Source organism: Diabrotica virgifera, chromosome 3 (genome assembly GCF_917563875.1).
Source record: "Diabrotica virgifera virgifera chromosome 3, PGI_DIABVI_V3a".
NCBI lineage: Eukaryota > Metazoa > Arthropoda > Insecta > Coleoptera > Chrysomelidae > Diabrotica > Diabrotica virgifera.
The window spans coordinates 272,324,860-272,340,790 of record NC_065445.1 but is presented as its reverse complement, the minus strand read 5'-3'; the positions used below and the strand labels follow the sequence as shown (position 1 = coordinate 272,340,790).

The following is a 15,931-nucleotide window of genomic DNA, read 5'->3' as shown; positions in this document are numbered from 1 at the left end:
TTTAACGCCGGTATTACCTTTTTGAAAAGTTAATATATAGAGGGTGAAAGAATTGAAAAAATAAACAACATATTTTTACAAAAAAATCAGGAAAAACACAACTTCTGGTAAACCGACTCTTCCGGATCAAGAGCTCGATCTTATATATCAAAAAAGGACCTATATCCCAAATTTGGTTGAAATCGGACTTTTCGTTCAAATGTTATCCTGCTATTAGTCACATATGTATAGTGGCCATTTTGAATGCCCGCCTTTTTTTGTAAAAGGCAAAATCTGAGATGACCTCGTATCTAAATTTGAACGTTTATATGTGTAGTATATATGTGGTCCCAATTATATGCTTCTACCATTAAATGCACGATAATTTTTATAATATTTGCCCGAATCTGCCGCACATAGGTACATGTGAAGATAAGTTATGCATTTATTACATGGTAATTAACATAACTAAAAAGTTTAAAATATTTCCTAAAAAATATTTTTACGATCTTTTCAATGCCGGTATTACCTTTTTGAAAAATTTATATATACAGGGTGAAATATTTGAAAGAAACAACATATTTTTACATACAAAATCAGGAAAAACACAATTTTTGGTAAACCGATTCTTCCGGTTCAGGAGCTCGATCTTATACATCAAGAAAAGAACCCATATACCAAATTTGGTTGATGTCGGACCTTTAGTTTAAAAGTTATCGTGCTATTAGTCACATATGTATCGTCGCCATTTTAAATGCCCGCCATTTTTGTAAAATGTAAGATCTGAGATGGCCTCGTATCTAAATTTGAACCTTGATATGTGTAGTATATGTGGTCCAAATTATGTGCTTCTATCATTAAATGCACAATTCTTATAATATTTGCACGAATCTGCCGCACTATTGTGACATTCAAATTTCAGGCATGCACTAAATATCTTGTTTTTCTCCTATTTTATCTTAGACTTTAGACATTTCTTACTTTATAACATCTCGTACATTTAAAAAAATTGTTTATTTTTTCATAATTTAAATAATGTGCTTTATCAGATATCACTTGTTTATAATTATATTGTTTAAAAAAGTAGACTGATCACAATCGATTTTTTAATCTATTATGTTACAATCTGTTCAATCTGTTTTGCTTTGTTAGATAGTTTGCGTTATCACTATGTATGTATTTTGAAATACGAGTAACATAATATAGTATGTCGAAAAAAACAATAATTGGTACTCATCTTTAAATTGAAAACTCTGTTTTAATAAATAATCATCTTGACATAAAATGCATTCTCGAAACAAACCAAGCATATTATTTTTATTATTTTTAAACGGAAATATGCTCTCTATAACTTTGCAATAGATAAATAAAAAAAACGACTCTTGGCACTTGGGGAGTGTCGACAGAAGTGAATACTTCGTATAGCGCATTATTAATGGAATTTTATGTCTGCTTATTACTGAATTGATAACTTTTTTATAATACACATTTAAAATTGAAAAAATCTTAATTTTTTCTTTAAAAAATATTTGTCATTATTAGTACATTATTTCACGGTTTTTGCTGTAAATTTTAAAGAACCACTTGGATTGACATGAAATTTGGCAAACGCATAGCTAACAGGTCAAAGAAAGTGATATTGTGCCGATGTGTGCTTTTGCCCTGGGGGTGAGTTTCACCCCCTCTCGGGGCTGAAAAAATATATGTCCAAAATAATGTCTGGAAATGGATAAACTGACTAATTCTAAGGAACTTTTGTTCTATAAACTTTTTTCACAAAGTCAATACTTTTCGAGTTATTTGCGAGTGAACAGGTTCATTTTTCAACAAGATAACCACGTTTTTAAACGGTTTTTCGCAAATAATTCAAAAAATAAGTATTTTATCGAAAAAATGTTCTGAGGAAAAATATAGCCTGTAAAAAAGTAAAAAAAAATGGTGTATTCACGAGGTTTCTACACCTAGCAGAACCAGAGTTATAGCTAATGGAAAATAGATTCATGTTCACCAAATTCCAAATAGAGTATTTCAACTTGAAATATACAAAAAATGAAGCACTTTTTGGAGAAAACTCATTAAAACTTTTTTAAAGTGTTTAAAAAAGCTCTATTTCTGTTTTTAAAAATTTAGTTTCTAGCATCAAATGTAAGCAAGTTACGCTCAAAAGTTGGTCCCTTTTGTTTTGGCAAAAAAAAATTGTAAAGATCACCCCCTAATTAGCAACATATGAAATTAATCGTTACCGCTTCACAAGTTTCTTTACTTATAGTCCGTCCGCTATAACTTTTCCCATGCGGTACGATTCATTTTCAATCAAATTAAGTCAAAACAGAAAGTGAAACGTACGCCGATGTGTGTAGTATATAGTATACAGTATAAAAAATGTATATACACATCGACGTTCGTTTCAATTTATGTTTTGACTTAATTTGATTGAAAATGAATCGTACCGCATGGGAAAAGTTATAGCGGACGGACTATATGTTGTGTTTATATTATGATCTGACTTTATTAATTCAAAGTGTTTATTTTTGAAAACGTGCGTTGTTTCTTACGTGCGTACAATGTATGTACACACACATTCTTTTTTTTTTGTTTAAATAACATCTCAATTGATTGAGGTACAATATAGTATCATTTTTCTTTTAAATATTTTATGATTATTATAATTTTACATAATTTAATGATTTATGCACGTCTTCATACACAATTTTTTTCTGAAACTAATTATAAACATAATTCATATTTTGTATGCTATAGTTATAAATATAATGTTGAAATTTTTATTATTCTAAAACTTATTCACTTATTCTTAAAAATAAGATCTATAATTGCCCGTTTATACGATGGGTACGTATACGCACCTTTGGCCGAAACCATACTATATTTTTTTCGTTAGACGTCATTACGCTTCATTCACTATTTATAGAATTTCTGTGTGCTGTAAACGTTATATTTGTGGTGCTGTCTTGCTGACAGCATTATCAGTGCTGTCAGCAAGAAGAACAATATCGTCATCGAACCTCAAATGACTAAGTATTTCTCCGTTGACATTAATTTCTTTTTCACTCAGGTTTGCGTTCTTAAACGTATTATGCTCTAATAATGTTGTAAACAGTTTTGGCGAAATTGTGTCTCCCTGTCGCACTCTCCGTTTTATTTTAAATGCGTTGGTATTTTTGTCTGCCAGTTTCACGCTTGCTGTCGTATTCTGATAGATGTATTTTATCATGTATAAACCACTGTCTTTTAAATAACCTATTGTATTTTCAACATTCTTCTTTTCTCCTAAGGCCTCCTTTATATTCGTTGAGATGTTCTTTCTTGTAGCGTCGTATAGTTTACAATGAGTTAATGTATATTTCACGAAAAGTTGTTTTCAATTATTGTATATTGGTGGCACAGTTGAAGTAAAGAGGTGTTTATGTGTTAAGTTACCATGTTCTAGCCGCAAACGCGTTATTCTCTCTTCACTCTCTTGGTGTGTTCTGTTCGATATTGTTTGGGGCCACTGTTCCACTTCTTCTTCTTTAAGTGCCGTCTCCTAATCGGAGGTTGGATATCATCATCACTATCTTTACTCTATCCACTGCTGCTCTAAAGAGTTCTATAGAACTGCATCTAAACCAGTCCCTTAAATTCTTTAACCATGACACTCTCCTTCTTCCTATACTCCTTCCGCCTCTTATCTTTCCCTGTATTATCAGTCTTAGCATTTCATATCGCGGTCCCCTTATTACGTGTCCCGGATATTGTAACTTTCTTATTTTTATTGTATTTATTATTTCGCATTCTTTACCCATTTCTCGCAGTACTTCCGTGTTCGGTTTCCTACTGTTCCACTAATTACTGTTTAATGTCTTTTAGTTTATTTTGTAACTCACTTCATATGTTTTTCCACGCACTAACCACTTTAGATTTGATTTCATATTTCAAATCGTAAAAATAAACTTCATTAATGAGAATAGCATCGTGGCTAAAGGATGCTGAGGATGTTTAGTTTTTCAAAATGGGTATAGAGTCTATTTGAGGCCCCTAGAACGCAAGAGGTGTATGTAAGTGCCAAAAACATATTTTCAATGTTCAGAACTAACACTTCTTGGCAACTGAAATATTCAACACTGTTGGCCAAGTAGTTAAGTGATTTGCCACAAGATCTTAATGCTATTCCCTTTGCACTGTTTTCTATATGTTTGGGGGTCCATTTTTGTATTTAACCAAATTTCCTAAAAATTGTCACTTACGCCTCTTTTGTTCTAGAGACCTCATTTATATTCCATTGAAGTAGAGAAGACAATGTAATTTGGAATACTGATTTTTGCTTTTCTTTAAAAAAATGTTTATTGATTTTAGTGATTTTCTGTGCGCGATTCTGTATGTTCATTGGCGTATTTTTACATTTGTAAAATTTTGATGAATATCTCATAATATAAATATAGCAGTTAATATGCAGTATGGAATTGTGTAATTTGTCTGATTAAAAAGTCTATTAAAACTGGTTGGACGACCATGTCATTAAGAATATAGGTACGTTTAGTATTAGGCTTATCTGGTTAAATTAGTAACAATAAATACTCGAATCGGTAGATTTCGGTTTTTGTAATTCACATTGTTTAAATATATTTCTAAACTCCCAAGATAACTAGAGGACACGGTACTAATTGCTTCCAATGAAAAAGAGTTGCTATAAACAGGGTGTGTGTGTGTTCACAAAGAGGGGATGGCATTAGATAAACTTTTTGCCACAGATATTATGGTAGGGGAGCCCAAGCGGGAATTTTTGCAGTTACTCGAGCGCGTCAGATTATTACATGGGGAGAATCCTTGTACCCTGAAAATGTACCTCTACCATATATTGGCTCTTAATGCAGGGGGGTTCATTAAGGGGGAACCGAAATAAAAAACCTAGCCTTAGAAAAACTCGAAATCGTCAGATTAAGATAAGGTAAGTTAAGTACATGCAAAACAGTGTATATTTCAAAAATTTAACGATTTGAGCGGGGCGTAAGGAAATGGGTGAGTCCCAAAGTTCCACAAGAAAAAAGCGAATATTTCGCGAAATGAATGACAGATCGAAAAACTAAAAAATTCGTGCTCAATATTTTTCAAGAATCTATCGAATGATACGCAACACGACCTACCACGGAGAGGTGTGGAGGGTAAATTTAAAATTTTAAATACAAATCCCGCGATATTTCGCGAAATGAACATCAGATCGAAAAACTGAAAAATACACCTATTTAATATTTTTGAAAAATCTATCGAATGGCCCCAAACACGACCCCCACGGTGATGGGGTGGGGGTTTACTTTAAAATCTTAAATGGGAGCCCCCATTTTTTATTGCAGATTGGATTGTAAAAATTGGTAACTTTTATTCGAGAAATTTTTTCGAATTATGGATAGATGACGCTATAATCTAAAATAACGATTGTTGGAAATGGAAAATTAAATTAAAAATGGAAAGTCCCCACTAAAATGGAAAACTTTACCTAACTTTTTTTGGTTTTAGGATCTACTCTTCACAGCCCAATAGGAGGTCCCCATAACGCTCGAGTGACTGCACATTTAGCATACTTTGCTCCCCTACCATTATAAACAGGGTGGCCGAAACATGTGATGAATATGGGATATAAAACTTAATACTTCTAAGACAAAACTTATGGTTCTTAGCAAAACGCACTTACAACCAGGGAACATCAGAGCGTATGAACTAAAGTCCAACACTATCAGCTATTTGGGCGCCAACGTTAACGACAACTCTATAAACTAAAGAAAATTCTCATGAATAGAGATATTACATTCAACCTTAAAATTAGGCTAATACGCTACTACACATTATCCACGTTACTGTACGGCATTATGAGCTGGACCCTTACACAGACACTAATGAAAAAATTGGAGGCCTTTGAGATAGATGTGGACCTACCGACGAATATTGCGAATAAGTTAGGTTGGGAACAAAAAATAAAATAGTTTTACATCGAATAAAAAAGAGCACAGAAATAACAAATACAATAAAAATTCGAAAGTTACAATATTTCGGTCATGTAGTGAAACATCTAGTAGTAGGGGAGGAAAGTATGCTAAATTTGCAGTCACTCGAGCGCTTTGATGACCTATTGGGTTGTAATTATTAGGTCCTAAAACCAAAAAAAGTTAAGTAAAATTTTCCATTTTAGTGGGGACTTTCCATTTTTTAATTTAATTTTCCATTTCTTACAATCGTTTTTTTCTATTATAGCGCCATCTATCCATAATTCGAAAAAATGTTTCGAATAAAAATTGCTTATTTTTAAAAGTAAAATTTAATAAAAAAATTTCTGTCTTGGTAAAAGGTATATTAGTTTAAAAAGCCCCTATAGGGCTACAAACATGGAAACAAAACGTTTTATAGGAATTATATCCATAATTTGGAGTATGTACAGGGTGTTTGGTAAAGAATGCGCCATAGCTTAGTCTTAGATTCCTGAGCTCAAAATAGGTCGATTAAAGTTAACTTACCTTAGTACGAAAGTTGATAATAACTGAAGTACAGGGTAGGGTGCCAAAGTTAAAATTTTATTTTATTTATTCTTGAATATTTCCGGACAGGAGTGAGCTACCAACGCAAAATTTGGTAAGCTGGGGTTTTTTGGGACAAAAATTCTAAATTCGTCACTAATAATGATGTATTACCCAGAGGGCGCCACATACGTCTTTTAGCGCTCATTTAATACGGTCAATTTTTTTATACCGCACTCTGCAAACTCTTTGAATAAAATTTTTATTCTCTTTATATTTTTACTTAAAAAAAAGATATACTACATTCATCTCGCTAAACTTAACCGTTTTCGAAATAAACGCATTTTAAATCTGCGATGCAACATAATTGTTTGCATAACATCATTTTAGTTACACCCGAAATATAAACTTAAAACCATAATAATTGTGCAAGTTCTCATATTTATCTTATTGCATCTCAAATTCCATTAAAAGAAATTTGCCATACATTTTTGGAAATTATTATGGCTTTAAGTTTATATTTCGGGTGTAACTACAATGATATTATGCAAAAAATTATGTTGCATCGCAGATTTAAAATGCGTTTATTTCGAAAATGGTTAAGTTTAGCGAGATGAATGTAGTATATCTTTTTTAAGTAAAAATATAAAGAGAATAAAAATTTTGATTCAAAAAGTATGCAGCTTACCAAATTTTGCGTTGGTAGCTCATTCCTGTCAGGAAATATTCAAGAATAAATAAAATAAAATAAAAGTTTAACTTTGACACCCTGTATTTCAGTTATTATCAACTTTCGTACTAAGGTAAGTTAGCTTAATCGACCTATTCTAAGCTCAGGAATCTGAGGTTAAGCTATGGCCCATTCTTTATCAAACACCCTGTATATACAATAATATGATTAAAATCATTGACCAATGTGTAAAAATAAACTAATGTTCCTAATTAGTTACACACTTATTTTGAAAGCCCTGATTAAATAATCAATAAAAAATAGAATCTTCTAGTTTCATATGACTAAAATAGTAAGAAATGTTGAAATAAAAATACTCGCGAGATCAGAAGCCACTGTTAGTTACGCGTGACCTGTTTACGATTTAATTAGTTTAAAAACTTTGATTAAATGTAATTAAATTAAATGTCCAAAATATGGTAAACAATAAGTACAGATAAGAAGTTAAAACTCAATAAAAACTACAAACTTTTAAAATAAAAAAAAAACAAACATTAACACTTTTGTAGAAAAACATGCATACCTCATCTTACTTGTATTTTGGCGATGGAAACAGTCTATCCAATTATTATTTATTTTTTATCAAAACATACATTGGGCTTAAATATTTATAGGATATTATTCTACTAATTAAAGAACATCCTGAGAGATATGGTGGAAAATTTTATGAGAGGCCTACGTTCAGCAGTGGACAGGTACAGGCTAATAATTATTGATGATGATGAATATTCTACTTATACAGTGCGCTGGAATAAATGTTACCCCCCATATTGACTCAATTATTTTTAGCACATAAGCAAAACGCTCGGACAGCTCGAATTTTAAAATATTCATAGTATATTATGGCATCAATGTTTCGAACTTTACGCGATCCCTCTTCAGATGACAGTCATAACTTTGATTTTTTTAAATGGGAAAGTAGGTACATCATGTGTAGGCTTACCATAATTACGAAGAGCCAAACCGGGACACAGAAGGGGAAAAGGCTCATTTTCGTTTAGCTTTTCGCCTAATTTGTGTTATTCACATGAGTTGTTTAGTTGCGTGTGAAAGAAATTAGAAATTAAAAATTATAGAAAAGACGAAGTTTTCACTCTAGTGGCATATAAAACAACATAATGTTACTCTACATCCCACCAGATTGAAAACAATGGGAACCTTCTCTGGTTACACCTCCGAGACTTCTACAATTCGCAAGCCATACGGATGCTGAGTCTAAAGAAGATGATGAAATTTAACAATTTATAATTCACGTCGCATCTGCTCAGCGCGGTAAAGTTCCAACGAGAATGGTTCCCTTCGCACTCCAATCAGAGTAAACATGTAAATCAAAAATGAATAAAATGAATGGTTATTCATTTTATTATCGGAATGGTCTTCCAATATTTCGTTGGTTTATTATTTTATGTATGTATTTATTACACAAATAAATATAAAGACTAATAAATTTTTGAAGACATTTGCTTTCGCATTGTAACTGAATAAAAATGGAATTTTTATTTTATTTTTACTAATAAATTTGTTTTTTTTAGCCAATCTGGGAATGTTGTCCATAGGTCTTCATTATGGATGGCCCTCGTCTGCTATTTCAGTACTTAAAAGTGGAGAATACTCATTTAAAATGACTGAGGAAGAAATATCGTGGATGATAGCCGTAACGCCAATGGGTTCTGTGATTGGAGACGTTATAGCAGGTAATATTTAAATGTTGAATATATTTAAGTTAAATACATTTAAATGTCGAATTTTCATTATAAGTTGGACAGAAAGTACAAGTCGATAGAAATATCTGAAATCGCCAAGGTCAGGCCGATCGAAAACACTGGTTACGCGACGTTGTCAGATCAATCGAGTTTCAAAGGATTTTTCGGATTTTTATTTGTTACCTATTTCAAAATAAAATTTCCTACTGCTTCCTCCGGCGTAAATTTTAAAACATCGAGTATAATTTCATGGAATTGTGAATTTAGTGGCCTAGTTTAACGGCTCTTGTAATATTAAGGCCATCGGTACATAATTCGCAAATATTTTACGGCTATCCCTACTTTTTCTGTCTACACGGCAAATTACGTGTAGTAAAATTCACACTGGTATGGATATGTAAACACTACTAGAATGTCATTCTACTTGAAAATGTCATCACTAACTTTAGAGAGATGGCTTTTGAATGTTCTTGGATAACTGTTATTTGTATAATTACAAATTATTAATTCAGTTAATAAATGTGATAATGTTTTCACTAACTATGTATTCTGTGATTGTAATAATTTAAGGGCCGGTTGTTCGAAAGCTAATCAACAATGATCATTATCAAATATTTAATTACTGTCACCAACTGTCAATGTCAACTTTGTTTGGGTTGCTGAAAACATAATATGAAATTACTTAATCAATTATCTTAATAATTGTTATGTTAATTGATTAACTAATCTCATAATTTTAATCAATTATGTTTTCAGCAACCCAATAAAAGTTGACATTGACAGTTTTGGTGACAGTAATTAAATATTTGATAGTGATCATTGTTGATTAGCGTTCGAACAACCGGCCCTTAATGTACAACAAAAAATAATACTCAATCGAGAAAAGAGGAAAAGTGTTAAAGTGATTTTTTTAATAATATATTGTTACTATGGAACTCTTACAATTTTGAACATCTTTAACAACAAAATACTTGGATCAAAATATATCCTGATGTATTCTCTGCTTGGATCTTCCACAAATGATAAACAATAAATAACTTTTTTATTAAGTTCACGTCTTAAATCAATTATTTATCAAATACACTTTATATATCAATATTATTTAATCAAAAACTCAAAATATTCCCGACGCCATGTCAAATATTTAAAATTGTCACTGATTGTCACTGTCTGACTGACAATATGCTGACAATATTCTATTCGACTGAGTGCGTTGTAAGACAAAGACAGATTTGGAAAATATTACCACGGACATTGTGTTCTTTTTTTTTCGAATCCTGAAAAAACCAATAAATATTTTTGAAGAATTTAATCGCAGAATGAAAGACTAAATTATTACCGAGGGTCGAAGGTCCCTTAGAATAAATAAAAAGTTTATTCTAAATGAGATATTTGAAATTAAAAATCATACTAAATTTCCTCTTAGTTTTTCACCCCTGTAACTTATTAAAATCATTCTGCGTTTAAATTTTTCAAAAATACGTATTAGTTTTCTCAGGATTCTAAAAAATGAATCCCCATTTGAATAGCATTGCAGCCGAAAATACGTACCCATCCCCTTAATGTTAATAATAACGTCTTTGCGCCAACGCGTTCAACTGAAGTGCCCTCTCCTTGCTTTGCTACCTGACTGACCTTCGCGATCTCAGATATTTCTATAACATTGTACTTATATTTTACCTACAGAAGTCAATAAAGAGAATTCCATAGAGCACATGATATTTTACAGCACATGATGTGTAAAAAACAGAGATTGACATGGCTATGGCTAAGACATGTTACAGAGAGGTTCGAAGACACAAAAGTGTACTGGAAACTAACAAATAAACGAAAAAACTATAGTTGAACGATCTTGAGGATGGAATCGTATAAGAACGGAAGTAAATAGCTAAAGAGGCTAAGATTCACTTCCCGTTAAAGTCAAAAGAAGAAGTATACCTATGCCACAAAAAATTACTTATTTTTGTATTTTCCTCATCCATACATATTATAATTTAATTTTTTTTATAAAATACTATAAATTTTTTATGTATTTTAGGCTTCAGTATGAATATATTCGGCAGAAAAAAGATGATATGGTTTTCTGCTATACCCTTAACGGTATCATGGATACTTATTGCAGTTGCAAATTCTTCAGGATATTTATTCGCTGGACGCATAATAGCTGGGATTGTAGATGGATTGTTATTTACAGCAATTCCACCATATCTAGCCGAAATATCGGATCCAGAAATAAGAGGATTCTTAGGTAAGTGTAGGTAAATAAGTCGAAATGAATTTTAATAACTAAAAGTAGAGGTTTTACATGTATCGTTATTTGAAAATTTGACGCATGTCAAAATTTTCAATGTGTTTTAAATGTACCTATTCATTTTTTTCGAATCCTGAGAAAACTAATAAGTATGTTTATAAAATTTAAACGCAAAATGAAAGACTACTTTATTACCGAGGGCCGAAAGTCCCTTAGAATAAATAAAAAGTTTTTTTTTGAATGAAATATTTGCAACTAAAAATCACACTAAATTTTCTCTTTTATTTTCACCCCTGTAACTTATTAAAATAAATATTATAGAAGCTTTCAGGTATTTTCGGCCCTCGGTAATAATGTAATCTTTCATTATGCGTTTAAATGTTTCACAAATATTTAATAGTTTTCTCAGGATTCGAAAAAATGAATACATTTAAAACACATTGGAAATTTTGACATGCGTCAAAATTTTGCATTTTGCTCCGTTCCCCTTAAGACAAAGACAGAACACCTATAGCACGTGGGACTGTATCTAAAATTATCCATAAATTTGAGGAATGTGGACATATACGAAAACTCCCAAAAAGTGGTCGCCCTGGTATTCCAGAGGAAACAAAAACTGACATTTTTTTGTTGATGGTTGAAGATTTTCTAAGGCTACTAGAATAATTGCAACCGAAAATCAAATCAGTCAAACAACTGTTGGTAAATTAAAAAAAATGACTTTCCTATAAAGCTTAATAATTAGTAGGTACAGGACACAATGTTAAATGTTTGTCTCGACAAAAGATGAACATGTGGGCAGGAATTAATAATTACCATTATTGGACCTTATTTTTTGGGAATAGAAACAGGTGAAGAATACTGGGAATATTTAGAATTGCAGTTAGTTCCAAAATTAGCCAAACTCTTTTCTGATGATATAAATCCCCATCTCGTGAATAGATCAATTTGGTTTCAGCAAGATGGAGCGCGAGGCGTTCGTGAGTTTCTCAACAATACATTTCCAACTCGTTAGATGGAAGGAAGATGAGCCAGCATGGATCGAATGGCCAGCAAAATCCCCAGATTTCACATCACTAGATTATTTTTATGGGGTTATTTAAAAAGCAAAGTGTATGTAAATAGGCCACAGACTAGCCGAAAACTGAAAGACAGAATTACAGAAGAGATAGCATTTCTGTATCCAAATATAAAGTGGTCATATTGAACACTACTTAAATTTTTTTCTTTAGTTGCTTTTTTTTTAAAGCAATATTAATTATAAAAAAAAATTTCCTAATTTCTGCGTGTTAATGGACAATATTAGCCATTGACAGTTAACATATCCAGTCCAATTTAAAAATACGCATATTATCTGTATATCTCAAAAACTGTAGGTACATTTGGCAAAGTTATAAAATTTTAAATCGCTGATCCTTCTAATATACATAATAATAGTCGAGGAAATGTTCGACATCGATTTGTACAAAAATTTGAGATTAGGCTCATTACACCCTATAGTTCATTTTCTATATTGAGCCGTTGTACGCTTTTGGTTTTTTAAGGGTGAAAACTACCCCTAATTGTAAAAAATTATAAAATAACATTTTAAACTTTAATATTGTCAACATTTGCTTCTTATTAGTTGCATAATGATTGTTTTATGCTTTAAGATATACTATCATAATATTAGAACCACCCTTGTTGGAGCTATATACAAAAAAATTTACTTATCCTAAAAGAATAATTTCGGCTTGCATCGATTTCCATAAAAATTTGGGATTAGGATCATCTCAGCCTGTACTTCATATTCTATATCATGCTCAAGGGCGTTGATTATTTTTAGGGGTGTAAACTACCCCTTATTATCAAAAATTATATAAAAACATTGTAAACTTTAATATGGGTAAAATTTGGTTTTTATTGGTTAAATAATGATTGCTTTATACTTTAGGATATAAATATCATATTTCAACCCTTAAAAACCACCCTTAATAACATTACAGTTTTTATAAGTAGATATTTTAATAGATCTATACAGAAAAAAAAGTAGAATTAAAGAATTACAATAACATTTATTTACACAAAAATACGAATTTACAAATATGTACAAATACAAATACAAATAGTTTTTTAGTCATCTTCCAGTATACGAACCGGTTCTGAGGTATTATACATACATTGAAAATTATCCATAAACGGACTATCCGAATTTTTCGAAAAAAAATTCGTTTTATAAACATAGCTCCTGTATTTTTGGCGATAAAAAGTTTTTTCAAAAATAACTTTGTACAATTTTTGAAGAGTTATAAGACTGTGTTAACTAAATTGCGTAAGATCCCTTAGTTTTTAATTAGGGTGGGTTTAAAGGGCTCGAATAAGGGGGTGTTTGCTCGTAAATAGAGGTTTTAAACAGCTATATCTCGTTAACTGTTCACTGTAATGAAAATCTATGTACAAGGGAATTTTAGTTATTAAAAAAGCTACAATTTAATAGTCTATAATTTTTTTCGTTTCTCCAGTATTTTCGGAGATATTTTAAAGTAAAAGGTGAAAAATGGGAAATTCCAAAAAATTAATTTTTCTTTAAACTTCAATTTTTCTAAAATTAGGCCTTTGAAATAGGTCAAACTTCGTGGGTGTATTGATATTACAAATATAAAAGGAATTACAGAAAGGCGAAGACCAATTTTTAATTAGGAGGATAGTTAGGGGGTTGTTTTCACCGATTTTTTCATAGAGAAAAGCAGGTACCGACTTTTTTTTGATCATAAGTCGCTTAATTTTCAGACTAGAAACTTTTTATTATTATTTTTTGAAAGGCCTAACTGTATACTTCAAAAAGGATTATTTAAGTTTTGCTAGAAAAATGCAAAGTTTTCCGTTCTTTTACTTTGAATATTTCAAATTATGCATTTGACGAAAAAAGCTAACTTTTAACATGCCGTATCTCGGTTGGTATTGGTCTTAAAGATATTACAGAAAAAGAATTTGGCTTGTGTTACTAAAAGATACAATTTTGATATCCGCAGTTTTTTTTTATTAAATGCATATTTTTCGAGTTATTCTCAAAAAAACCTTCTAAAAAAGTCGATTTTTTCATCGAAAAACTGTTACTTTCAACCGCGAATAACTCGAAAAATATTAGTTTTACGAAGAAAATGTAAAGAACATTTTTTTCTTAGAATTACTTTTGACATCGATTTGCATGGTTAAAATTTAATAAAAAAAGGAATGTGTGTGTACTTTGTACGCACGTAAGAAGTTATACTTCTATTATATTATTTAAACGAAATTAATATACTTTTTATTTATATTTTGTTTAAATATTAAACTAATTTATACTTACTACTTCTCAAACATTTTTATTAGAACAGTGCCAAAAATTAAAATAATAAAAGAATAAAACACACACAAACACATTAAACAAGCCACAAATGATGTCTGAACATTAATTGTCGAAAATTTTTTTAACTAAATACGTATTTTCTGAAAATACAATTATATAATAAATATACTTACAATCATAAAATGTATTAAAAAAAACAAAAAAGAAAGTTTCTATTGGGACTCGAACCAGCGCTAATAAGAGCGGTTGGTATTGGAATTCATTCGCCTTCTCCGCTTAGCCACGGACACTATGTGTCATTATTTACGAAGATCGACTAACTAAACGGATTAAACTTGTGATATTTTGATATTTTGAAAATTGATCAAATTATTTTAATTTTGAATTGAAATGATTTAGAATTGAAAAAATACAACAAAACATAGAGTAAAAAAACAATATATTAGGTGAATATTGATAGAAATTTTGATGGTAATCAAATTATATAAATAAAAGTATTACATACTATGTATTTTGGCAGATCAAATAGGTAGGTTTATACTCATGATACATTAACAATTATTACGTACCTGTTGCTTTTAAAAACTATTTAAAAGTCACTACAATATTATAAACTTTTTTGTTTCTGTCCTCACAACAATAAAACTAATATATTATACATTTGTTTACCTTTACCTTTACCTCCAAACCACAGCTGCCATATCGGATAATTTTTGACATGTCATTTGAACATCCAATCAGTACAGTTATAATGCGCATGCGCCGGGCTGATAGGTTTTAACATATAAAAAATCACCCTCTATCGCCGGTAAAGAAGTATAACTTCAAAAATTCCCGCCCCCGAGATGGGGTGGCAACCACCCCCAAGGTTTTAGCGTACAGCGGCATGATATAGACAATGATCCTTGGACTATTCCCTACCTTCTGTGAAAATTTCAAGTAAATCGATGCTGGACGAAAAAATTGCGAGCCAAAATGCTTCATTTCCTCGACTATAACCCAACATTTTGTTACTAAATCGTACGGCCCATACGGGGTGTCACAGATATCTTTATGTTTCGCACTGTATATCTTAAAAATAATATAGCCATTATAGAATAATAGTGATAATTATATAATGGTAGGGGAGCAAAGTATGCTAAATGTGCAGTCACTCGAGCGCTTTGGGGACCTATTGGGTTGTGAAGAGTAGGTCCTAAAACCAAAAAAAGTTAAGTAAAGTTTTCCATTTTAGTGGGCGCTTGCCATTTTTTAATTTAATTTTCCATTTCCAACAATCGTTTTTTCCGATTATAACGCCACCTATCCATAATTCGAAAAAATGTTTTGAATAAAAGTTACTTATTTGTACGTAAGGAATCCAAATCTGCAATAAAAAATGAGGGCTCCTATTTAAGATTTTAAAGTAAGCCCCCACCCCACATCCATGGGGGGTCG

General features: G+C 31.1%; 1 protein-coding gene across 1 annotated transcript in view; it reads left to right on the top strand.

The window, feature by feature from the left end:
• LOC114325558 (facilitated trehalose transporter Tret1) overlaps positions 1-15,931 on the top strand; it is a 34,708-nt gene that overhangs the window by 15,557 nt on the left and 3,220 nt on the right. The window contains exons 2-3 of the mRNA XM_050647407.1: positions 8,745-8,906; positions 10,954-11,163. Of these exons, the coding sequence (XP_050503364.1) occupies positions 8,745-8,906; positions 10,954-11,163 (372 nt within the window). The remainder of the gene's footprint in view (positions 1-8,744; positions 8,907-10,953; positions 11,164-15,931) is intronic.